Source organism: Mustela lutreola, chromosome 7 (assembly GCF_030435805.1).
Source record: "Mustela lutreola isolate mMusLut2 chromosome 7, mMusLut2.pri, whole genome shotgun sequence".
NCBI classification, from domain to species: Eukaryota; Metazoa; Chordata; class Mammalia; order Carnivora; family Mustelidae; genus Mustela; species Mustela lutreola.
The window spans coordinates 7,717,462-7,743,635 of NC_081296.1; the positions used below are offsets into that span (position 1 = coordinate 7,717,462).

Here is a 26,174-nt window from a genome sequence, read left to right on the forward strand (position 1 = left end):
GACAGTATCTTCTACAACCCAAATCCCAGAACTTATTTTCAGCTAGGAAAGCACCCTATCCATTCTCCCTTGAATGGTTCTTGTAGCTTCCCAGACAGATGGGATTATTCCTCCTGTAAGAACTTGATGGAGACAGGTAATGGGATTTCTTGTTCATCACCTTTCCCTAGTACCTAGCACAGTGATGGTACTTAAGTCCTCAGTGTTTGCCAAATGGAATTAATGATGGGGATCTCACAGCCTTCATGGTTTGGTTTAACAATCATCACTGCTGAGCTTAGAGATGTCCTTCTTGTATCTAATCTAGTTGATTCTGGATAGAGATGATTCCCAATGACATTCTTAGGTGGCCACCTGGCTCCTTAGCCAAAGCTGCCACAGCTGCCACTCCAAGTCTTGGTTGACAGACTGAATGAATGCACAGTTGGCAAAGGACAGTGGACAGATGTGTGCACAGGTCAAGCACATAGGTCTTGGTTCACCAAAGGTGTGTTCTTTAAAGCCACTGATTTTTACTCCTTGAAGGTCTTGGACCACTTTCAGCCTATGGCAAGAGGTGAGTGGGTAGGAAGTGAGGTGTGGGTTGGTTAACAGTCAAGTTCACATTGAAAGGCAGATGCAGGAAAAGAATGGGACTCTATTTTATTAGGAAATATTGAGCATCCATTCTATAAGAACCAAGGCCCATTGTGAGCACAGGCTCTATGCACTAGAGGAGGTGGTTTCATATTTCCCAGAAACACCTTCTCCATTCTCTTCTTCCTTCCAAACACCTTGACCTGCTATCATCCCCTGGTCTTTATGGTTTCAAGGCTCAAGGACCCAAGAACAAAGCCCTGGTAGCATCCCACGATCAAGGATGACACCTGTAGGACAACTTCTATTTCAAGCTCAGATCTGTCCAGAGGACAGATTCTGTCCCCAGAATCAAGACTTCCTTAAAAATATGAAAGTATACAAAAGCTACCAGACAGAATTCTAGACTTGCTCATATAAAATAAAAACGAGAACAGGGGAATGACAAGTGCATAGAGAGATGATTTGGGGGCTAGTATCTGTGGGGGTGAGGACACAAGCCAACCCTGAAGGGTGCAGGACTGTTTCACCCTCAAAGAACCCACCAGCAGGTGGCTGGCGGTCCCTGATTTCCCATTCAAAAAACAAAACCCCACAAAAACTAGTGCATTCCCCTGGCATCCAACTTACCATAGGACAGTAAGCAGAGACATAAGCAAAGGTGTGCGTCTCCTCAGTTTCTACCCTCCCTGGTGGGTGCTGTTCAACTCTTATCAGTGGAAAGGCTACGGGGACACTGGTTCCAGGCCATACTCCCTCCAGTCTCTGGGTCCCTGACACTTTCTACAACTAGAGAAGGGCTTTACCTTCCTCTGGATGACTGAGTTGGAAAAATCCATCTACCTTGACCTTTGATTTGAGAATCAAAGCCCAGGACACAAGGCCAGGGAAAGCTGCTTCTGACCTAACAGCCTGGCATGGCAGGAGCTGCTGGTGAAGGCACCTTAGCCTGACCAAGGGGCGGCAGAACTACCAGACCGCACCTGTCATTTTCCAGTATTTCTGAGGCCTCAGCCTGGGCTGTGGGCCATGCTGTCTTCTGTCCCCCAAGAGAAACACTCCCCCTGTGCTACCAAAGGGGAAACTGAGGCCCGGAGGACCAGGAGAGAGGAAGCCAATCGCGTGTCATGCAACAAAACGGAAAGAGACCCAACTCTGTGGCCTTCAGTTCCCCTCCTCTGCTCTGGGGGTGTGACTCCATGCTCTAAGATGGCAGCAAATACTAGAATCGGGGATGAGTGAGGGTGAGATTCTGGCCCATGTCCCTAGAGACCTCTTGGGAAGAATGGCTTTCCTGGAGGGATGTCACCATTTGGGGGCATCATGGCTGGGCCCTGATCGCCCTCTCCATTGGCCCTCAGCCAGCTCAGTAGGCTTTGTCTTTGGCGTGCGTTCTCTGGTGAGTGATGAAGTTAGAGCTGTTGCTAAAGCCCTTGCCACACTCAGGGCACTTGTAGGGCCTCTCCCCCGTGTGGATGCGCTGGTGGATGATGAGGACGGAGTTCCAGCTGAAGCCCTTACCACACTCCGGGCAGCGGTAGGGCTTGTCCCCCAAGTGGGCGCGCTGGTGCATGACGAGGATGGAGCCCCGGCTGAAGCTCTTGCCGCACATTAGGCACTGGTAGGGCTTCTCGCCAGTGTGCGTCCGCTGATGCACCCCGAGCTGCGAGCGCTGGCTGAAGCCCTTGCCACACTCAGTGCACTTGTATGGCTTCTCGCCGGTGTGAACTCGCTGGTGCTTGAGGAGGTTGGAGCTCCAGCTGAAGCTCTCCCCGCACGTCAGGCACTCATAGGGCTTCTCGCCAGTGTGCGTGCCCTGGTGCGCGATGAGGCTGGAACTCTGGCTGAAGCTCTTGCCACACTCGCCGCACTTGTAGGGCTTCTCCAGCAGATGTGTGCGGCGGTGTGTGGCCAGGTTGGAGCTGCGGCTGAAGCTCTTGCCGCACTCACCGCACTGGTAGGGCTTCTCGCCAGTGTGTGTCCTCCGGTGTGTGATGAGCGCTGAGCTCTGGCTGAACCTCTGCCCGCACTCAGCGCACTTGTAGGGCTTCTCGCCTGTGTGGATCCGCTGGTGCCGGATCAGGTTGGAGTTATAGCTGAAGCTCTCCCCACACTCCTTGCACTCGTACGGCTTTTCGCCTGTGTGGATGCCCTGGTGTGTGTTAAGGCTGGACCGGTTGCCGAAGCTCTTCCCACACTCGGGGCACGAGTAGGGCTTCTCACCCGTGTGGGTTCGCTGGTGGGCAATAAGATTGGGGCTCCTGCTGAAACTCTTGCCACACTCGGCACACTGGAAGGGCTTTTCTCCTGTGTGGATCCTCTGGTGGGTGATGAGGTTTGCACTCCGGCTAAAGCTTTTCCCACAGTCTCTGCATTTGTAAGGTTTCTCCCCCGTGTGGGTGGTTTGGTGTCTGCTGAAGTTGGAACCATCACTAAAGCTTTTCCCGCATTCATTGCATTTGTAATATTTTTCTCCCGTGTGGGTCCGCTCATGGGTGATCAGGTGGGATTTCCGGCTGAAGGTTTTCCCACACTGGGGACACTCGTAGGGCTTCTCACCCAGATAGGTGCCCTGAAGGCCGATGAGCTGCCCGACTTCCCTGCCCTGTGTGGGCACCTCCCTGTGGTCCCCACTCGGGGCATTCCTCGGTGGCCCCCTGGAGCCACAGTCTCTCTCAGAGTCACTTTCCCAGTCGGATTGCGGAATGCCTTCCCCTTCTGGCATTTCTGAGAACATCTCATGTGGCTCGGCGTCCTCAAATAGATCCTGACTGGAGTTCTCCCCATTGTCACTCTGGATCTCAAAATCTGAAACAGTGAAGAAACACATGATTTATACTCAATTTCCTGTAATGATGAGAGAAGGAAAGGAAACCTGAGTGAAATATTTAAAAAATTAAACTAATGAAAATTAAGAAGCTAAAGGATCCTCAAAACTTTTTAAAAAACAGGTTCATTTCCTTCTTCGTGCTTATCTAGTTGTCAGAACTTATTCCCTCTCGGTGATCACCCAGAATTTCTAAGTCTTAAAGATTTGGGTTGTAGGTCTGTACCTGTTTCTCCATTGGGAAGTGAAGTCAGGTGGGAATCTAAAAATCCTACTCAATGGAAAGCAACAGGGTACACAGTGACCCCCAATACTCACCATGGCAGGTGCTCAATTAAATTTGGAGAATGAATGAAAGTGTTTTTCATTGGTACCAGAGAAATTTCCCTAAAGCTCAGTCTCCTTTCAAAAAGAGCAAATTTAATAATTTCACCCATTATGGTATATCCTGTGTTTATAATCTTATTAGATTATAATAAGTAAGACACAAACAAATGATGACAGGGCCCCTGCAACAAGGACTCAAGGTGTCTACACGATGACAAGTGGGCAGTTAGAAGAGCCTTAAAATGTATCTGTAGTAGGAGCTTACGGTTGGACCTCCCATCAGTAATATAAAATACCTACCAGCCAGAAACTTGTCAAATTCTGCTGCCCAACACTTTTCAAATATTTTGGTGGAAGAAATCAGGAGGGGGCACCCAAGTGGCTCAGTTAAGTATCTGCCTTTAGCTTGGATTGTGATCTCAGCGTCCTGAGATTGAGTCCCTCATTGGGCTCCCTGTTCAGCGGGGAGTCGGCTTCTCCCTCGCCCTCTGATCCTCCCTTTGCTTGTGCTTTCTTGCACGCTGTCTCTCTCAAATAAATAAATGGAATCTTTAAAAAAAAAAAAAAAAAGAAGTAGGAAGAAAGAAAGAAATCAGGAGGGCATATTGCTGACAACATATGTGTCTCCTTCCTTCACTGAGAGACCCTGAATTTTATTCCAGGATCCAGCCGTGGAGAGCGGTGAGCCTGGACCTCACTGTTCTGAGGCCCATAGAAACTGAGCCACATGTTGATTTCATGGCTCTGGCCAACAGTCACGAACAGTCTGAGAAGTGTCATCAGAAATTAATGGCTGTCAGGAATGTTAACACTGCCAGGGAGTTGTTGGCAACACTGTTTATGCCACACAATGTCCTCTTGATGAACAAGAAGGAAATTTCCCTCTCACCAACATTCCCAACAGCATTGCTGTTCTGAGCCAGATGTGTTTGCCTCACGGCTCCAGTTGTGGTGCCCTCTCTGCCTTGCCTCCTTGGAAGCTTGGAGCCACACGCTCAGAGAGAATACTGGATGTCTGTACAGCCCAGGTTCTTTCATTTTTCCCCTCCCAGTATTTCATTTTCTGCTATAATTTCCTTGTGCTTGCTCCCTCCCTCCCTCCCCCTCCCTTTCTTCTTCCCTCTCTCCCTCCCGCCTCCCTCCTTCTTTGGCTAATCTTTCCTTTATTATTTCAGTTTTAGTGTATGTGTTGCAAGCGAGCACCCTTATGCTCTCTTTCTGTAAGTTGTCTTCACTTCTTTTTTTGGAATTCTGTAGGGTGTACAGAAATAAATCAATGATTTCTTGATCAGGATGACAGCCTGATTGTTCCTAGCACCTAACATCAGACCTCCAGAGAAAGCACATCCATCCAGAACAGGAGAGACAATTAGTAAAATAATTACACGAGGTCCTAGTGACATTCCCATCACTGAAGCTAATAGTTTATTTAAAGTTGGATGGTCGATTCAGTGATTACTAGTTTCTGTAGGTGAAGGTAAATTTCTGTAGGTGCATAAGATAAACACTGACACACCCTCAGGCAAGCCCTGGGTTCTAGTTATCTATCGGTCCACAGCAGATTGTATTTAACCATACAAGTAGGCCTGTGATTCCACTTCATGCCCAGTAACACACACGCTGCTGGTGATCTGTGGCTCCAGGTGTCCATCCAGGGGACAGATACAGGCACAAGGGGCACAGTGCATGCCCCCACATGGCCAGGACCCAGAGTCCTGCACTTCTACAACCTCCTGCAACAGGGTTTTGCAAGTTTCTAGCACAGAGGTCGGCTCGCACCCCTCTTCTACAGGGTCCTTCAGGCAGAGGCCCTGATTTATTTTCTGCAAGCGAATACTACCAAAAACATTTCTTAAAGTGACCAGTAGGGGCACCTGGGTGGATCAGTCCATTGAGCCTCTGACAGTTGGTTTCAGCTCAGGTCTGATCTCAGAGTTGTAAGATCGAACTCCAGGTCTTGGGCTCTGAGCTCGGCGGGAAGTCTGCTTAAGTTCCTCTCTTTCTTTCTTTCTGTCCCTCCCCCTGCTTACTCTGCACTCTCTCTCAGATAAATAAATCTTTTTTTTTTTTAAGAAAGCAGCCTTTTAAAAATTTTTATTTTTTATTTATAGATTTTATTTATTTATTTGACAGAGACAGAGAGAGAGGGAGCACAAGCAAGGAGCGTGGGAGAGGGAGAAGCAGACTTCCTGCTGAGCACAGAGCCCGATGTGGGCTCAATCCCAGGATCCTGGGATCATGACCTGAGCCAAAGGCAGATGCTCAATGACTGAGCCACCCAGATGCCTCAATAAATCATTTTTTATCATTAAAAAAAAAATGACTTAGAAATTGTTCTCTTCAGAACAGGGACATTATCTGATAAGGTTTTCCACTGCCTTGAAATCAGAAGAACTGGTTGGTAAGTTCTGGAATGAACTCAGAAGCAACAGGGAAAACAAACAAAAACTCAAACTGCATAAGCAGTGAGATTAGGAGGAAGATTAATTTGCAGACACCAAAATACATACAAGGGCTTCCAGAAACCGCTGAGATAGGGCAGAGGCCAATGAGGCAGGAAGTGAAGAGAACGAGTGTGGAAAGTGGTGTGGGGGGAGGGGCATTTGGCTAGAACTGAGGGGCAGCTGACCTCAAAAAGTTCAGGTGGAGGGGCGCCTGGGTGGCTCAGTTTGTTGAGCATCTGACTCTTTATCTTAGCTCAGGTCTTGATCTCATAAGTTCAAGCCCCGCCTTGGGCTCTACACTGGGCGTGGAGCTTATTTAATTAAAAAAAAAAAAAAGGATATTTAAAAAGCCGAGGCAGGGGGCACCTGGGTGGCTCAGTGGGTTAAGGCCTCTGCCTTCGGCTCAGGTCATGATCCCAGGGTCCTGGGATCAAGCCCCGCATCGGGCTCCCTGCTCCGCAGGGAGCCTGCTTCCTCCCCTCTCTCTCTGCCTGCCTCTCTGCCTGCTTGTGATCTCTGTCTGTCAAATAAGTAAATAAAATCTTTAAAAAATAAAAATAAAAAAATAAAAAAAAATAAAAAGCCGAGGCAGAAAATCACTTCCTGAAGGTAAGGGAGTCTCCCTCAAGAGCACCAGGGCATTCAGGAACTGGGGCCAAAAGGGCTGGCTTCTCCGGTTCAGAGAAGCACAGGAGGTGCTTCTACAGCCAGAATCCCCCAGACGACCACCCTCTACAGGAAGCTTTGTTTCTGTAAAGCAGAGAGGAGAGAGCCTTTGACCCTCACACATTAGTCATGGCAATTATGACTGAGAAGGTGACATTTTTCATGCATTAAAATCAAAATAAACAAGGGGCTCCTGTGTGGCTCAGTCAGAGTAGCCTCTGACTCTTGGTGGCAGCTCAGGTCACAAGATCAAGCCCCACCTCAGACTCCCCCCTTAGCTGGGAGTCTCCTTAAGAATTCTCTCTCTCCCTCTGCCCCCCTCCTCCCTGTGTACACTCTCTTTCTCTGGAAAAAAAAAAAAAAATAGGAACAACAACAACAACAACAACAAAGGGAGAAATAAACATTAAGAGAAACAACTGCTTCCAGGAAGGAAGATGGAAGAGACAGGGAGACAGCAGGAAAAGACGGAGTGGGATATGGCAGGATGAGGAAAAGCAGAGGAAATCCGGAGACCAGAGCGCGGGAGGAGGAGTGCAAAGGAGGATCGGTGCGCTGGCGAGCAGAAAGGGAAAAGGAGGGCCGAGAAGAGCACGGAAAGAAAGCAGAATGAGGAGGACAAAGGGATTAACGAGAAGGATGGAAAGAGAAGTTGGACTAAAGCAGAGTCCATCTACACATAACTGGAGTTCTCAAACAGGGGAGCTAGACCAAAGGAGCAGAACAAACATGAACGTAGGAAGCTACAAGGACCCTGGGAAGGTGCATTGTGTTAGGGAGACTACTCCAGAGGTTAGTGATGAGATGGGACACGAGGCAAAAAGCTCGAATCACTTATGTGGGGCAAGAGAACCACCTGGGCTCAGGCTTCTCTATAGTGACTTTCACATCTGCAGACACAAGGCAGACAAGAAAAGAAAGGGGATGCCCAGAATTTTGTGTTCAACAAAAACATCCTTAAAGTATCACGTTGGCAGGTAAACAACTTTGAATATGCACAAATTCTCAGAATATGGTTCCTACGAGCCCTTCGAGAGGGAACTACTAGGAAGTGAGCTTCGGTCCACCACGAGATGAAGGGAACTTGAGCAAACAAGCTGGGGATGAGCACATTAGCTCACCAGATACACCAGATACACCAGTCTGGATACACCAGACTTCAGAACGAAGTCTCAAATGCCTGTGGCCATTACAATGAGAAGAGAATGTGGAGGCTACTCAGCAATATAGAAATGGTACTCTAGCCAAATCTGGGGTTGAGAGAAGGTCGGACAGAGGATATGTTCATTGACTGATATATGTTCATGGATTGCCTCCCTAACCCTAACCTCAAAGTGTACCATTTAAAATTGGCAACTCACGCACCCAAAGTGCATGCAAGTGTCTCCCAGAGCAAAAATCAACCTTAAGGAGCACCTGGCTGGCTCTGGTGGTAAAGCATGAAACTCTTGACCTCGGGGTCATGAGTTTGAGCCCCACATTGGGTATAGAGATAACTAAAGAAAACCAAAACAAACAAACAAAAAACTTTAAAATGTTAAGACAGGATTACTGACTGAGACCAGGGGATGGGGAGGAGAGGAGCTATCTTTGTCAGATGTTCAAACATACTTCACATCTCAGGAAAGAAAACACTGATAGACAGTAAGACCAGAGAAACAACACAAACACTCTAGAAACAGACTCAGTAGTCATGTGAATTCAGAACTGAACACAGGTGGCACATGGATAGACAGATGAGCAGAAGAAACAAGAATTTAATGACGCTGGGGCACCTGGGTGGCTCAGTGGGTTAAACCTCTGCCTTTGGCTCAGGTCATGATCTCAGGGTCCTGGGATCAAGCCTCTCATCGGGCTCTCTGCTCAGCAGGGAGCCTGCTTCCCTCTCTTTCTCTCTGCCTGCCGCTCTGCCTATTTGCGATCTCTCTCTCTGTCAAATAAATAAATAAAATCTTTAAAAAAAAAAAAAAAGAATTTTTTTTTCACTAGAACTTGAACGTCTGACAAGGGCAGCCTCTCAAATCCACAGAAAAAAGGCACAACATTCAATCAATGTTCAATAAATGATGCTGGACCGACTGGTGAGGCCAAATGGAAAAAAATCTGAAGTTGGAGCACATACTGGGAAAAATCCAAATTGGTCAAAGATTTAAATGTAAACAAAAACAGCATCCCAACTATTAGATAGAAATATGAGACTTCTAATTGTAAAGCCTTTTGATGTGATACTTAGTTTTTGTGATTATTTTCTACCACCTCACTGCAGAGAATCCAGACCCAATAACCCCCCTGCCCTGTCAGTGGCTTAAGGACCAGCTGAACCTTCTTTTACTAGACAAAGAAACAAGACTGCATCAGGCTCCGCACGGAGTCTGCTTGAGAGTCTCTCTCCCTCTATCCCTCCTGCTCATGCTCTCTCAAATAAGTAAATCTTAAGAAATGCATCCTTGAAATAGACTTAAAAGAATATATGATTCTTGGGCTGCCTATGTGGCTCAGTTCGTTGGGCATAGGACTCTTGGCTTTCACTTGCATCATGATCTCAGGGTCTTGGGATCAAGCCCTACTTGGCCTCTGTACTCAGTGTGGACTCTGCTTGAGATTCTGTCTCTCCCTCTCTCCCTCTCCCCCACCCCACTCTTGATGTGGTGTCTCTCTCTCTCTCTCTCTCAAAATAAATGAGTAAATCTTAAATATATATAGGTATGTACACACACATATATACATATATGTGTGTGTGTGTGTGTATATATATATATATATATATATGACTCTCCCCTTGTTCATTGCTGGTGGGAATGCAAAATGGTGCAGCCACTATGGAAAACAGTATGGTGGCTCCTCCAAAAATTAAACACAGAATTATCATATGATCTAATAATTCCACAGCTGGGTCCACATCCAAAAGAACTGAAAGCAGGGACTCAAACAGGTTTTCTTACATCCATGTTCCTGCATTATTCATAATAACCAAATGCTGAAAAACCAAAGGTCTATCAACAAATGAATGAATGGAATATTATTCAGCCTTAAAATGGAATGAAATTCTGACCTATGGTTTAACATGGATGAACCTTGAGGACATTATGCTAAGTGAAAGAATAAGCCAGCCATAAAAGGATAAATATTGTATGATTCCTCCATATGAGGTACCTAGAGCGGTCATATTTATCATAGTGAGAGAAATTAGAATGGTGGGTGCCAGGGGCTACAAGGGAGGGAGGGAGGAATGGGGAGTTCTATACTGGGCACAGAGTTTCAGTTTGAGAAAAGGAAACAGTGCTGAAGATGGATGGTGGTGGTGGTCATACAACAATATGAATATATTTAATGCCTGTGAACTGTACACATAAAAATGATTAAAATTGGGATGCCTGGGTCGCTCAGGCGTTACATGTCTGCCTTCAGCTCAGGTCATGATCCCGGGGTCCTGGGATCAGGCCCCACTTTGGGCTCCCTGCTCCGTGGGGAGCCTGCTTCTCCCTCTCCTACCCCCCTGCCTATGTTCCCTCTCTTGCTGTCTTTCTCTGTCAAATAACGAATAAAACCTTTTTTTAAAAAATGGCAAATTTTATGTCATGTAAATTTTATCATGGTCAGAAGAGAATAATACATGGCTCATAATTTTAGGTACTCTATCAAATTTAAAATAGATGACATTACCTACTAACTCTGAAATAAGTTTTAGAAGATTAAATAAATGCTCAGAAAGGCAGAGACTTCCCAGAAACACTCTATTAAATTTCCGATGGTTCAGTAGGCAAAAGAATTAATGAGTACTTCCCTGATCAGTCGTAAGGTGGAACATGTGGTTTCATAAAGTTATAATTCACTTTTCTACATTTCTAAATTGCCCATTCATATCTTTTATCTTTCATTCCACTGCACTGACTTTTCTTAGGGACTACAGAAGCTCTTACAGATCAAGGGCTTTTTATTGCTGTTTTTAAAGATTTGTTTATTTATTTACTTACTTGGTTAAAGATTTTATTTATTTGTCAGAGAGAAAGAGAGCGCACATAAGCAGGGGTAGAGGCAGAGGGAGAGGGAGAAGCAGACTCCCCACTGAACAGGGAGCCTGATGCAGGACTCAGTCCCAGGACCCCAAGATCAGGACCTGAGCAGGAGGCAGATGCTTAACAAACTGAGCCACCCAGACGTCCCAAGATTTACTTATTTTAGAGAGAGAGCGTGTGTAACCTTGGGGGGTTGGATGGGGGTGGAGTGGAGGAAAGGGACCGGAGGGGAAGGGGAAGCAGACTCCCTGCTGAGCAGGGAGCCTGACACCGGGGCCTCCATCCCAGGACCCTGAGATCATGACCTAGGCCACCCAGGCGCCCCCAGATCAACGGTGTTTGACTGTTATCTGCTGTTTGCAGATTTTGTTGTACATATTCCCTTCCATTTGGTGTATTGTCTTTTAACTTTGTTCACGGTACCTTTTTTATAGAAAGGACTTTTCTGTTTTCCTGAGTCCAATCCAGCTTTGAAGATCTCTGTCTTGCTTAAGAAGTCCTTCACTGCAAGATTATAAACACATTCTCCTACATGTTATTCCAGGTCTTTTAGAGTCGAGCTCTATAATCTACTGGAAATTTGTCACTTGTAAGGCAGAGATCCAGTTCTGTGTAAGTTAAGAAGTAAGGGTCCAGGGACGCCTGGGTGGCTCAGTTGGTTAAGCAGCTGCCTTCGGCGCAGGTCATGATCCCAGCGTCCTGGGATCGAGTCCCACATCGGGCTCCTTGCTCAGCAGTGAGCCTGCTTCTCCCTCTGCCTCTGCCTGCCATTCTGTCTGCCTGTGCTTGCTCTCTCCCCCCCTCTCTCTCTGATAAATAAATAAAATTTTTAAAAAATTAGAAAAAAAAAAAAGAAGTAAGGGTCCAATGTTCGTATTTTAGAAATAGTGAAACCACTGTCCAAAGGCCATTCACTGAACCTGTTGCTGAATTGCCTTAGGCCCTCTTCTTTCCTTCCCTTCTGGGTTAGTAAACAAAAGCCACAGTCAGGCTGAGGCTAAAGCAGTGGTGGTTGGACCTTCCGCCCCCGCCCTCCACCTCCACAGGGGACTCACTCGCACATCCATACGGCTGCTCTCAGGGCTGTGTGTGCCCCCCTGCCCGGCCAGACCCCTCCTCTTCCTCACTCACTGGAAAGCATATCATGATGAGTGTGAGGAAAACGGATATCAGTGGGGAGATAAACCTGAATTTACTGTGATTGATTTAGAAAAATGAACTAAATAGTCGCAGACTCTGGCACGTTGGTGTGGGTTAGACTCCAAATTCTGGTGAAGCCCACCTGATTCGGACACACCAGTGTCTCAATGCCATAGTCAGAGCCATGGGTCTGAAGTACAGGTGTGATTCTCACCCAGCTTCCTCCCGGGCAGGGTTCTCCCCATCAGGGCGCTCTGGTGCCTGAGTGGCTGGGAGCACTGTTCCCCATGCACTTGGGCTGCCTGAGAGATTGGCCTCTGATAACAACGGCAATGGGCTCTGTTATCGGTTTAAATGAATGATTGCCAAACATTCTACAGTTAGAACATTACATCCCTCTCAGAGCTCTGTAAGGTCTACACTGCAAATATTCCAGTGACTTAAAGGTGATTTTTGTTTTGAAACTGAGACTCATAGCTTTAAAAAGACAAACACCTCTCCAAACCCCCCAACACTCTCTGTTCCCTGTCTTGTTATGAAAAATGCATGCACTTGCTCATTGTTAGCAAGAAGGGAGCATTTCTGGGGCAGCAAACGCAGGCTAGGTAACCTGTTGCCTGTGCTTGCCCAAAGCCAGGTGGGGCTACGGATGCCTGGGGAGGTCAGCTGTGACTCTGGGGCTCAGCTGTTGGATAAGAGGAGGTTTGAAGTTAACAATGTCCACTCCCCTCTAGGCTAGAGCAGTGCTTCTCACACTTCAAAGTGCAGGCGAATCACCCAGAGATTTTGCTGAATGCAGATTCTGCTTCCTGTGGGTTGGGGTGAGACTAAGCGTGCTTTCCAAACAAGCTGCAGGTGACATCGCCACCACTGGTCCACGGACCACACTTTGAGTAACAAGGCCCTAAGCGGTGGTTTTGACACTTGGCTGCGGCTTAGGGCCATCTGGGAATTTTCAAAAATTTCCTTGCCTGGGCCACACCCCATGCCAGTGGAACCAGAAAATCAGAATCCCTAGGAGTGGGACCCTGAGTGATTCTGATGTGTGGCCAAATTTGAGAACCAAAGGTCTAGCGCAGCAGCTTGCTAACTGGAGACTAAATCAGGACCACCTGGAGGGCTTGGTAAACCACAGGGTAGGGGGCCCCAAGCCCAAAGTTTCTGGTGCAGTAGGTGTGGGGTGGGGCCCAGGAAGTTCATTTCTGACACAAGTGCAGAGGATGCTGATGCTGTGGGCTCAGGGACCACACACTGCGCCGAGGGTCACGGATTTACACAGCAGAGTTCATCCATTTTGAGCCCAAGAATTTCCCCTTTGTTTCCCTCTGACATCAGCAGTTTCTTTCTTGGGTGGTGGAGCTTCTGTGAGATCAAATCTGTATGTCAGGAGAGGAGCATTTCATCTTTCCCCTGATGTTGCCCCCACACTGGTGTGGTGGTGGGGGGTCCGGGGAAGACCACTGGGGCCTCTGACTCCTCCCATCTGCAGGCTCTAGCACTACCTTTCTGCTCGCCGCTTACAGAAAGGTGCACAAACCCTGGGCAGAGCAATCAGACAACAGTCCAGACGCAAGCTGTCTTAGCTCTACAGTACCATAGTTTCTGAACCCCAAACTGAGCCATACAATTTGAGAAACGATTTCCGGCCTCAGGCCGCTGACGGATAGAGGAGTCTGGGGTAAGGCCTGGCCACCCACAATTGAACTGAGACACTCTGATGATCCGCAAGGACAAGTATTTCATATTCAGGATTACCCTGGACAGTCTGGGTTGTCATTCACCAAACTGCCAGGAAAATAGAAGAAAAGGAAGTGTTCTGAGTTTAGGTTGGGACTTTCTAACAAGTAGTAGAGATAACTGGTGCTTTTCATAAATGGTCTTTCAGTGGGTCTGTGAACCGCAGACTGAAAACACAGCCTCCAGGCAAAAACTGCAGGGGTCAATCTCACATCAACCGAAAATCCTCTTCCCTGGAGAGACAGGCATCAGGACCAGTGATGCCCTCCTGAGGCCTGCAATCGCTGCCCTTCCCTGGTTCACTTGCTCCATCCTGTATTAATGTGCAGGTGCGTGGCCAGCTTCCCCGCACAAAAGGCACATGTCCTCCCTGGGGGTGTGGCTTCTCCATACCCAGGGTTTCCACTCACAACTTGTCCCACGCAAGGAAATGCCCTTGGTCTCCTGCGTGATTCCTGCACTTTAGATGGACAACATCCGGTCAGAGAGGCCACCTTCTAGTTTGTACTCAGGCCAGACAGGGAGGGATGTCCTTGAGCCTTTGGAATTTGAGGAATGGGAGTAGCACAAGCCTCCGTCCTCGAAACATGTTTTATGAATAAATATCTTTGCGGCGCCTGGCCGGCTCAGTCGGAAGGGGACGGGACTGACTCTCAATCTCGGGATTATGAGTTCAAACCTCGTATTGTGGGTAGAGATTACAAAAAAAAAAAAATAAAAATTTTAAAATATCTCTATTAATAGCATAAACATGATAGTATTCACTGGGTTGGCTGAACAAAGCATTCAGGTGGCACTTCCAAGAATGAAGACGCCAGGGGTGCCTGGGTGGCTCAGTGGGTTAAGCTGCTGCCTTCGGCTCGGGTCATGATCTCGGGGTCCTGGGATCGAGTCCCATGTCGGGCTCTCTGCTCAGCAGGGAGCCTGCTTCTCTCTCTCTCTGCCTGCCTCTCTGTCTACTTGTGATCTCTCTGTCAAATAAATAAATAAATAAATCTTTAAAAAAAAAAAAAAAAAAAAAAGAATGAAGACACCAGAGACTGAGAACAAGGGCTCTGTTGCCGGACTGAGCTGTCCAGGCTGCCCTCTGGTCTGAGCCTCCCCCCAGGTCTGCAGCCTCATCTCTCCTGCTTTCCAGACTTGGCCATGGCCAGGCTGTGTTCTGCCAAATGTGGCCTTGACCCCATTTTGTTTTAAAACAAAAGCTTAGCATGGCTTTCTCAAGGAAAAGGCCTGGAACAAAGAAGCGATCCTTCTGCCTCCTTCATGGACTGTGCTAGCAAGGAGCCTCTCTATCCCTGCCAGTGGGCAGGAAGGGTTCGTGTGTTTGCGCCAGGTACTGAGCTCCCACAGTGTGGGGGACTCTGTGCGCGGTGCTGGGAGAGAAGAAAGGAAAGAAAGAAGAAAACGGGTTCCGTGCCTTCTTGGATTTTAGAAGTTGCTAGAACAAATGAGACAGCTATTCATAAAAATAGAAAACAAGATGGAACATAATCAAAAGCTAAAGGACAAGGAGAATCCAAAAGCTCTGGGGCAGATGGCTTTGGGGAGAGGGGCTTAGAGGTGCTCCCAGGAAGCTGGGGCTGACAACAGGGAAGGGAGACCAGAAGCCAGAAGTAAGGACGGCTTTCTGGAGTGGGTCTCTAAGGGCATACACTCAGGACATCCAGGATTTTATCAGATGGGGATGGGATAGAGCCATGCCCACTCAACACTTCAGAGCACAGATGCACGCTAGAAAGCATAGGCTTTGCTCAAGGCACAGCAAGATCTGATCTGAATGGAGCCAGGGCAACAGCGGGAGGACCATAGGCAGCTGCAGGGCAGTTCGGGGCGGTCACACAAGGCCCCAGTTCCAAGCAGAATAAGGAGCTCATGCTTGATTTGGAGACACCAGGAAACTCAGGAAGATTTCTAAGCCGCTCAGGTAGAAGGGGGCAGGGGCCCTGGAGGGGGAAGAGACTGGACCGCTGGCAGAGCTCTGGGCAGAAACACCATGTGTGGGGATGAACACGTTCTTGGAATACACTCAAAAGGACATATGAGCTTTACCATTTAAACCAGCAGCACAGGTCCCATCTTCATGGCAATTTTAAGAACCTTGAAAGGTGAGTACCCAGAGGTGCCTGTTAATCAAATATTAAATAACCACTGTCCAAACAGGCATTGAAATGTCCAGTGCTGGCTAAGTGCGTCCAAAGGTCCCGAGCTAGAGGAACAGAACAAAGGTTAAGTGGTTTACATGGAACAAATGTTTGAGGGGATGAAGACAGTGCACAGGTTCCTCCGAGTAATCACGGGGAAGATCAGGAGACTCGTTTGTTAGGCGAGTGGAAACCGACAAAGCCAAGCTCAAGCCAGAGGACTAACAAACCCACAGCCAGCCGGGAGGAGAGGGCCTGCTCAGACCTGAAGCTCTGCTTCACGACTTCCCCAACAAAACAACAACCCCAGGGGGTGCCTGGGTGGCTCAGTCAGTTAAGTGTCCAACTCGGGTTTTGGCTCGGGTCATGATCTCACGGGTCCTGGGATCAAGCCCTGAATTGGGCTCTGTGCTCAGCAAGGAGCCTGCTTGAGATTCTCTCTCTCCGCCCCTCCCTGACGCATGTTCGCTTGCTCTCTCTCAAATAAATAAATCTTTGAAAAAAAAATAAAAATAAACAACAACCCGAAAGGTCACTCCTCTGCCCTCAACCCCTTTGGCCTCTCCACAGTATCTGGCTAAAGACTTTGAAGTTCCTTACAAACTTGTCACATTCATCACCAGGCAAGTAATTTAAGTTTTTAGGACAGGATAAGAGATTTCTGTTTTCTTTTGAATAGGAAGAGTAAAGTGAAGGGGCCAAAGAAAACCAGGAACTTTGCTTCAAATAAAACCTACCAAACACATGTGGAAGCAAACAGACCAGATTTTGAATCCCGGCTCCACCACCTCCCATCAAGGGTGTGACCTTGAGTAAGGGCTTGACCTTGCTGAGTTTTCATTTCCTCATCTGTAAAATGACAGCCCCCGCCTCCACCCCCAGGATTGATAGTGAGCCGGACATGTGAGGAGCCAGGGCAGGGCTGGGCTCACAGGAGGCCATCAACGTCAGTCCCTTCCTCCAAAAGCCAGCTTGACTCCTCTACCTCCCATGTCCCCAGGCTTGGTCACAGCCTCTGCTCCCAAACCTCCTCCTTTCCTGCCTCCTCTTCCCAGTCTTCCGAATCCTCCAGACAGATGCCTCTGAGTTAGACAGCTTTGTCTTAGTCCTCGCTTGCAATGCCCCATGGGAACTATCACTTTGTACCACAGACGGGATAAAATGCTTAAGAAGGTGCGCCATGTCCTCAGACCCATGGGCTCAAATCCTAGTCCAGCCTCATACTAGCTCAGCGATCTTCAGGGAGTCACTTAACTCCCAAGATGGTGAAATGTCCGTCAGTTTTGCATAGTGGTTGCTAGGAACAAGGCCCGGACCAGAAAGGGACCTGCAAATGTCAGCTAGTGTCACTGCTGGTTCTTCTTACCTGTGTCCAGTGTCCTCCTCTTCTCCTGCTGTCCCCGCCTCTGCCCAACCCCTCTCCCAGCTGCCTGATGTCTAGGCAGCTTCCTGACTGCTCTCCTGCCACTGGCCTCTCCCTACTTGAATCAAACCTACATCCTGTTGCCAAATTCCACTTCCTCCCATGCCCCTTGGGCTCTAGTTCAAGAACCTGCTGAGGCCAACGACATTCAGTTCAAGCCCCCACCCATCCTTCCCTCAAACTCCACATCCCACCACTTCCTAAAAACACACTTTCTACTCCAACCAGCCAGCCTCCCTTCCTGTCACCTGAATCAGTGAGCTTCGTGCGGCCCCTCCCCACCCCCACCTTTCTTCTCAGCTGCCAAACCCTCCCTGCTGCCCTGCACCTCTGCAAACCCCACTCTGGCCTATAACCTCGTGCTCAAGCTCCACGTGCTCTCTGACCTCTCCCGGCCTCTCCCCTCCTATCTCTGCACTTCTGCGGCTCTCATCAGTGCCCAGGCAGCCATCATCCGTGGGTCCTGAAGCAGCCCCAGGGACACGGGCAGATGCGAAGGAAACATCTGGTAGTCAAGGGAGTCCGGTCTACAACTGAAGACCAGAATAGAGACAGCGGAGTTAAGTGGCGTGCCAGGATCCCAGAATATATCAGTAACGCAGGAGACACGGACGGTAACCGTGGCAAAGAGCTCACGTTTTAAACGACTCAAAAGCTTAGGATGATTTTATACCATAGCAAGTTCCTAGTCACTAGCTGGTGTACTCGTCGCTGATCTCGGTTTCATAAGAATAAACACTTAAAAAGTAGGATTATCTGGTTTTTCAAATTGCTGGAACTTCAAATATTTGGATGTTTATTGCACAATCAAGGGAGGGTGCCAGGGGACGGTTTATATGGTCTTCAGTCCCCCTCCCCATAACCTCTATCAGCTTCCCAACCACTCTGAATAAACAAAGAAGTAAACACTGTGCTTATTACGCAAATACAGCTCCAAGAATAGTCCTATAAGGCTCTCCTATACTGAGACTCTGGAACCACCATTGCATACGAGGGCATTAGAAAGGGTGAGCATGTCTGGGTTGCCTGCAGCAGCAGCAGCAGGACAGGCTGTCCCCACCTCCATCCTGGATACCACCCTCTCCTTGTCCACAAATACCACACTCCTCCATGGTGGGGGATGCTCCCGCCCTCCTCCATGGGGCCCAGCATCTTACCGCCCTCCTGAAGGGTCTGGGTCAAGTCCTCCACCAGGGCCACGGCCTCCTCACTGGTTTCGGGACGATGCTCTTGCAGCCAGGCCTGAATTTCCCTTGGTAGCACGGTCAGCATCTGTTCCTTGGTGTGCACTTCCGGCCTCAGCCAGCGCCGACAGAGCTCTCGGAGGCGGCCAAGTGCACCCTGCGGCCCTCCGGCGGCCTCCCCATGGGGGCTACCCTTGCCAGCACTCTGGGGAAAGGTCTCTGACTCAGGGCCATCTTCCTGCAATACAGCTTCCTGCACCCAAGAGTCATCCTCCAGGATCATGGTGGTGACCTCCTCCTGTTCGTCTTCCTCTTGAGGCACCTGGACCAAGGGGCTCAGGGAGCTGGTTACTCTCGGCCCCTCTGCAGCCATCATTCACCTTCCCAGGGCGATCGCCCAGGCCTCTAACCTTGAACCTCAATCTTCTAGAGCGAGGCTCACGGAAGAGACACCTCCTGCCTCAAATTTCAACAAGTAGTCTGGCTGGAAAATGAGAAAGAGAACCACAATCAATAAGTAGACTGTCCTACAATGATCTCACTCACAGGAGCCCAGGTCAGGCCACCAAGTGAGTCTTACATCCGCCAATCAACACAAGTTTCCTGTCCCTCTTAAAGGAAAAATGGCTTACTCCTAAAAACCTCTCTGTGGCAAAGGAAGTCAAGAAGAATCACAAGCACAAAAAAATTCACAAATTTTCTTTCCAAAAGAATGAGTATTAGAAATTCAGAGTCCTCCTAAGGACGAAGGACTGAGTTATTCTGCCCTAAATCAGTTCAGAGTGAGTGACCTTGACCTAACATACAACTCAGTCCCTTAACTTCATTGATCATTTAATAGGTAGAGATAATAATACCCATCCTTATCTTCTGGGGACATCTTTAGGATTAGCAATGGATCAGGTGTCAAGATACTTTGAGCCTCACTTCAAGGAAGGCAGTATCTTTTTTTTTTAAAGATTTTATTTATTTATTTGATAGACAGAAATCACAAGTAGGCAGAGAGGCAGGCAGAGAGAGAGGGGGAAGCAGGCTCCCTGCTGAGCAGAGAGCCTGATGCGGGGCTCCATCCCAGGAGCCTGGGATCATGACCTGAGCTGAAGGCAGAGGCTTTAACCCACTGAGCCACCCAGGAAGGCAGTATCTTAACTGCATTCTTACCATAGGAGTATGAAGTTTTAAAATATTCATGCTCGTCAATGCAGCCTTGGCCCCCTCGGGAATTTATCTTTAAAAATAACCATCTTTGGGGGCGCCTGGGTGGCTCAGTGGTTTAAAGTCTCTGCCTTCAGCTCAGGTCATGATCCCAGGGTTCTGGGATCAAGCCCGGCATCCGGCTCTCTGCACAGCAGGGAGCCTGCTTCCCCCACCCCCCTTCCCTCTCTGCCTGCTTGTGATCTCTGTCAAATAAATAAATAAAATCTTTTAAAAAAAACCCATCTTTGAAGAAAAATTTACTTGCAAGTCAACAATCATAGCCTTGTTTCTAAATGCAAAAAAAAATTTTTTTAATTGACATTTTAAAAACCAGCAGCAGAGGAATGGTTAATGAATTATGCCACATTCATACAGTAAACTGTACTTAAAACTATGCTGATTTAATCATGGCTACCTTTGGGGGGGTACTGACTGAGAAGGGGCTCAGAGAAGCGTTTGGGGTGCTGGAAATGTTCTGTATCTTGATTTAATGAGGGTTGCACAAAGCATACGTTTGAAATTTAAGATCTGTGCATTCTGCTGCATGTAGTTTTAAGTATTTTTTTAATTCTGCTGATAAATATTATTAACCATTAATAATCTGAGATAATCTTCATAAACATGAAAATTAGCGATAAAAACAAACCTAGCTAAACACAAACACCACAGTATGATCCCAAATCCGTTTAAAAATGAACACAGCAGTGAAATTACTATTTAAAATAAAGACTATAAAAGCAATGAAAACTCATGTTTTAAAAATCACTACCACATCACAAAAACTCAGATACCCCCCCCTTTTTTTTAAATGGGGCGGGGGAGGGCAGAGAAGGAGGAAAAAACAGAAGAAAGCAAATCTAATGGGAACCCCGAAGCTCTCAATGTGTATTTACCGAAGGGCTGTGAGAGGCACAGGTATAACAGAAGTCCGGATTGGGAGCCCGGGAAAACTGCTCTGGGTCAGCTCATTCGCTGTCTGCCCCTGGGTAAGACACGCCCCCTCGGAAGCTCAGTTTCCCCATCTGTAAGCGACCAGCTGGGCGGGACGCCGTCCAGCGTGGCTTCCAGTCCCAACCCCGCGCCCCTGGCTGGATGTGCAGGAAGCTCACCAGCCCAGAGCAAGGTCCGGGTGCGTTCGCCGAGCCGACCCGGCGCGTCAACCCGGGGGCCCCGGCCCGCGGGCGCAGACAGAGCCCCCGACACCCCTCCCCCAGCAGGGCTGCCCGCACTGGCTCCAGGCCCGTTATTCCCTCGCCGCAGGCTACCCCCCGGCCCGCGCCGCTCCAGGCCCGTCTCTCCGGGCTCACCTCTCGGGAGCCCGGGTCGGGCTTCCGCAGCCACTCCGCGCGCCAAAGCGCCCCCGGGCACGGCCCGGCCCCTCCGTACTCTCCGCGGCTCAAGCCCGAGGGGCACCGAGAACAATGGACGGGAGAGGCCCGCCCCCCGCCGCGCTCATTGGCCGCCGAGAACGCCCCCTGGAAACCCTGCTCTCCTACTGGCGAACCCGGCCCCCAGCCCGACGGCGGGGTGGGGAGGCCGGGCCAAGGGCATTGTGGGAGTTGTAGTCCACCGCGGCGGCCGGGCGGCCGGGCAGGGAGCAGAGCTGGGGGTTGAGAGCCCGGGCGGTGCTGCCGCGCCCGCCGCAGGCAAATCCGCGGACGGGCCTTCAAGACCCCAGGGCTGGCCGGAGTAGGGACCTGGGACGGGTCATTTCACCTCCCTGAGGCCTCCGTGTATTTGGCTATGAAAAATAAAAGTTGTGTGGAGGGGCTCGAAGGTCCATTTCAGCGGGAATTGTGTGCTGAGGCAGGTTGTCAGGCCCCCGAAGGCTGTCCCCGAGCTGGGAGGAGTCCGCTGCCCGAGCCCGGCGCCCTCTCCCCCAACCTGCTGGTCCACGCTCGCACCTGGCCTTGGCACACCCCTTTGTTTTCGCACGTGGTTTTCCTGCCGCTGGAGGCAAGCCAGGTCCCGCCTCTTCTTTCGTCCACCTGGTCTCCTTGGAGCCTGCCCCAGCGCCGCCTCCCTGCGCGCGGACGCCGCTCCCGGCACACCCGTTCCACGTGTCCACATCAGTCCCTCATCCCAGTGCTGCTCACCGTGGGTCTCGGCCCTGGGAGGTGAGAGCGGGAGATCGGCCTCTGTCCTTCCCACAGTCGATGCCCTTGAAGAAGTAGCTGCCGCAGCGCTGCAAGGACAACAGGTGAGGAACCGTCTGGAAACCCAGGGGGAAACAGGAGGATGGAGGCAAACACGCTCTCAGCGGTCTCTGATAGAAAGACTGAATGCTGACACAGAGCAGTGATCCGAGGCGCACAAGCAAATGACCGACTGCCTTCGCTGTTCTGATTTTTTATTTATATTACATTTCATATTGATGAAAATTTTGTATTTGAGAAATGTTTTATGTTTATTGGGGTGATTTTATTTTATTTTATTTTTTAAAGATTTTATTTATTTACTTGAAAGACAGTGAGAGGGAGCATGAGCGAGGAGAAGGTCAGAGAGAGAAGCAGACTCCGCATGGAGCTGGGAGCCCGATGCGGGACTCGATCCCGGGACTCCAGGATCATGACCTGAGCCGAAGGCAGTCGTCCAACCAACTGAGCCACCCAGGCGTCCCTATTGGGGTGATTTTAATCTCCTATTCTGTGAACGGATTGTTCGTATGTTCCCATGTTTGTTCGCTTGTTTTCCTTTGATCCAGTATACAGTGTTTCCAGGTGTGCAATAATGAAGCAATTCCATATGACACTCGACACTCAGTGCTCATCGGGACAAGTGCGTTCCTTGGTCCCCAAGTCCTCCTTCACCCAGCCCCAACCCCCTCCCCTCCGGCAACCAGTAGCTTGTCCTCTCTAGTTAAGAGTCTGTTTTCTGGTTTGTTTCTCTCTGTTTTTTTTTTTTTTTTCCTTTGTCCATTTGTTTTCTTTCTTTCTTCTTTATTTTATTTTATTGTAATTTATTTAAGAGAGAGAAAAATAGTGACAGAGATAGCGACAGACAGCACACACAGGGAGGAGAGGGAGAAGCAGCTTCTTTTTTTTTTTTTTTTAAGATTTTATTTATTTATTTGAGAGAGAGAGACAGTGAGAGAGAGCATGAGCGAGGAGAAGGTCAGAGGGAGAACCAGACTCCCCATGCAGCTGGGAGCCCGATGCGGGACTCGATCCCGGGACTCTGGGATCATGACCTGAGTCCAAGGCAGTTGTCCAACCAACTGAGCCACCCAGGCGTCCCGAGAAGCAGCTTCTTAATGAGCAGGAAGTGGGACTCAGGATTAATCCCCAGACGCTGGAATCCTGAGCTGAGTAGAAGGCAGAGCTTAACTGACTGAGCCACCCAGGGGCCCCTGTTTGTTTTGTTTCTTAAATTCCACCTCTGAGTGAGATCATACAGTATTTGTCTTTTCCTGGTTGACTTATTTCACTTAGCTCAGTACTCTGTCGCTCCATCCACATCATTGCAAATGGCAAGATTTTTTTCTTCCCATGCTTTAATCAAATTTATTTGCAGGAGTTGTTGGTATATTAGGAAAGTGAGTTCTTTGTCATGGAAGTTGCCATTTCTCAGTTTGCTGGTTTTTTTGTTTTTTAGCATAGAAATATTTATGCTGTCTACATTGTCTTTTTATAGCTTCTGAGTTTGAGGTCATTCTTAGAGAGTTCTCTGCACCACTCCGAAGATTATTTCGGTTTCCCCTGCCTTTCATTCATGAATGCCCTTAATCAGTCCAAGTGTAACGATGCAAGGTGAAGTTCAGCTGTGGACCACCACCTCCCCGGCAGCATCCTGCTGTGTTAGGGTTAGTGGACCGTGTGCAAATAGCACCACCTGGAGGCCAACTTAAGACGTTTGCACTCCGTGCACTGGAGACAGAGCTCCAGTGGCCACTCTCCTGGCCAGCAGTCTTAGAGAAGATATGCAAAATAGTTGAGGATGATAATTCTTGGGGATGTTCTCATATTACAAAGATTTGCTTTTCCCCACTTCCATCCTCCCTAGGAATGAGAATGTACATGAAGGGGAAAAGATGTGTTTGGGTGTGGGGGCCTGGGGCATTGGTAGCGGAAACTTTTAGCAGCTTAAGAGTGTGTTTACCTCTGATCCTATCCCAAACCAACCCTTGGCCACAAGAAACTGGCCCTGTCTTGTCATAGGACATTCCTGGAGCCAGCCATCTCTTTCCTGTGCCTGATTGTCTAGGAGATTGGTCCTGGCCAGTGTCAAGTGTCCCAGGTTTAGCTAGAAAGCAACTCACATTCAGGTTACCTGGCTGGTGTAGTCAGATGGCTTTGGCTCAGGTGGTGATCTCAGAGTCACCCTGATCTTAGGGTAAGGAGACTGAGCCCCACAGAGAGTCTGTTTAGCATTCTCTCTCCTCCCTTTGCCTCCCCACCCCCCGCATGTGCACTCTCTCACACAAGTAAATCTTTGCTTTTTAAAAAGATTCATATATTTATTTGAGAGAGAAAGAGAGCACGCCAGCAAGGGGGAGGAGCAGAGGCAGAAGCTGGCACCTCACTGAGCAGGGAGGCCCGATGCAGGACTCAGTCCCAGGATCCCGAGATCATGTCCTGAGCTGAAGGCAGAGCTTAACTGACTGAGCCACCTAGGTGTCCAGTAAATAAATCTTTAAGAGAAAAGAAAAGAAAGCAATTCACATTTAAGACCAGTTTATGGCATAATGGACCTGGTGCTCAAGCCAGCCTGGGGCAGCGAGCAAGCCTAGAAACACAGCCCGGTTTACTGAGTAGGATTGCTCCCCCAAGAAAATCTTTTCTCCATCTGCCAAACTCCAGGGGTGACAGAGCTCTGCACTACCCATGGGCATTCCTGGTTAAAAGCTTCAGACAACTACTCTGGCTAAGTAAAAAGGACTTATTGAAAGAATATTAGGGAACTTGCAGAGTAAATGGGAAGGAATCAGGCTTAATTAAGAATAGTTGGGAGCTGGGATGCCTGGGTGGCTCAGTGGGTTAAGCCTCTGCCTTCCGCTCAGGTCATGATCTCAGGGTCCTGGGATCGAGCCCTGCATCAGGCTCTCTGCTCAGCAGGGAGCCTGCTTCCTCCTGCCTCTCTGCCTACTTGTGATCTCTCTCTCTCTCAAATAAATAAATAAAGTCTTTAAAAAAAAAAAAAAACTGGTTGGGAGCCAAGAAACTAGGGCTAGATAAAGCCCCAAGAACCACAACAATGGTCTTCCCAGGCTCGTGTGCCCTCCCCATGAGCCCATGAGCCCCTGTGACCCTACAGTCATTTCTGTTGGCCTGCCCTCCTCTCAGGGTTCCAAAACCAGGGAAAGCGCATTTGGTTGGCTGAGTCTGTCACATGCCCAAACCCCTGAATCCTCCAGGGTGAGAGGGGATTAGATCTGGCTCCTAGTTTCCTCACCGGTAGCCCACACCAGGGCAGGTTCTCTCCACTCCAGAGACTCTAGGCCTACTAGGAGAACCTGACCAGGCAGAAAATACACGCATCACTACTTATTTTTAAATGCTGAGCAAGAAGATACCTTGCCCCAGGGAGTGCTCAGCCTGAGCCTTTCAGGGAGCACCCAGGTCAGCTAGAATTCACGAGATGATAAGAATGGGGATGGGCGGTGCTTTCTAGAGCACTGGGTCAGGAGCAGGGCCAGTGACCTGAATTGAGGTAGTGGCGCCTTCAGGCCCTGAGGACGCAGGAAGTATCCCCCCCCCGCCGCCCAAGACACCCCCAACCTCCCTACCATTGCTCAAACTACCCTATGTCCTCGCTGTCTAGAAGGGGATTTCTTAGTTTGAAGGAAACCTGTGTGTCTCATTTTTGCTAGTTACGCCACAGGAGCGGGACCACTAAACCAGCCTGGGAAAAGATTCTATCGTGACCAGTGCTGTAGGAGGCTCTAAGACTGGCCCAAAGGGAAGAAAAAAAAAAATCTAAAGGGGGGCTCCTGGTGGGAATGCCACAGGAGCAAGAGAAACGAGGGAATGAGATCAGGGAAGCACTTATTTGAAAGAGGAAGGAGTGAAATTCAGTCCAAGAATTATCACTGAACAATGTGAAGTTAAGGGCCCCATGACGCATGCCCCTGTGAAAAGAAGAGCTAGAACAGGATTTTTTGTTTTCATTTTCATTTTTGAAGGAAATTTTCACCCCTCCTAACAAGGCCTGAAGTATTCCCCATATTTTGGGTTTTTTGTTTTGTGTTGTTTTTGTTTATTTATTTATTTTTTAATTAACAGCTTGTCGTTAGTGTAATGGGGGTGGAGGGGGTGTCTTTGGTCCTTGTCTTTCTCCTCCTGGGACGCTGGGTTTTCTCTCTCTCAGTTGTCCTGTGCTGACCTGGGCTTCTCTAGCCCCTTGGTGCCAAGAAGGAAGAGAATGGCTTTACAATCTCTGGCCAGTTCCCATGCCCTACTCTGAACTGCTGTAGTCAGGGATATTTCTCGGAAGACACAAGGCTGCTCTGGGCTGGGCAGAATGACTCAGGAGGCAGCTTTGTCTGAACTGGCAG

General features: G+C 48.9%; 1 protein-coding gene across 2 annotated transcripts; it reads right to left on the reverse strand.

The window, feature by feature from the left end:
* Nucleotides 1–1,200: 1,200 nt before the first annotated feature.
* ZSCAN2 (zinc finger and SCAN domain containing 2) lies at nucleotides 1,201–21,133 on the reverse strand. 2 transcript variants are annotated; one of them, XM_059179943.1, is made up of 3 exons: nucleotides 20,989–21,133; nucleotides 18,458–18,968; nucleotides 1,201–3,384 (listed from the first exon to the last, which is right to left on the reverse strand). In XM_059179943.1, the coding sequence occupies exons 2-3, from the start codon at nucleotides 18,858–18,860 to the stop codon at nucleotides 1,943–1,945; spliced, it is 1,845 nt and encodes a 614-aa protein (XP_059035926.1). In that variant the 5' UTR covers nucleotides 18,861–18,968; nucleotides 20,989–21,133; the 3' UTR covers nucleotides 1,201–1,942. The 2 variants fall into 2 exon arrangements, with proteins under 2 accessions (XP_059035926.1, XP_059035927.1); XM_059179944.1 differs by having other exon boundaries at nucleotides 18,458–18,964; nucleotides 20,989–21,124.
* Between the last annotated feature and the right edge of the window lie 5,041 nt (nucleotides 21,134–26,174).

Bases quoted from the DNA above. Each gene is read 5' to 3' on its own strand.
- ZSCAN2 (XM_059179943.1), bottom strand. From the start codon at position 18,860: ATGATGGCTGCAGAGGGGCCGAGAGTAACCAGCTCCCTGAGCCCCTTG. The intron at 3,385-18,457 runs GTAAGATGCTGG...TCACTGTTTCAG, and splicing joins CCAGACCCTTCAGGAGGGCG to ATTTTGAGATCCAGAGTGAC.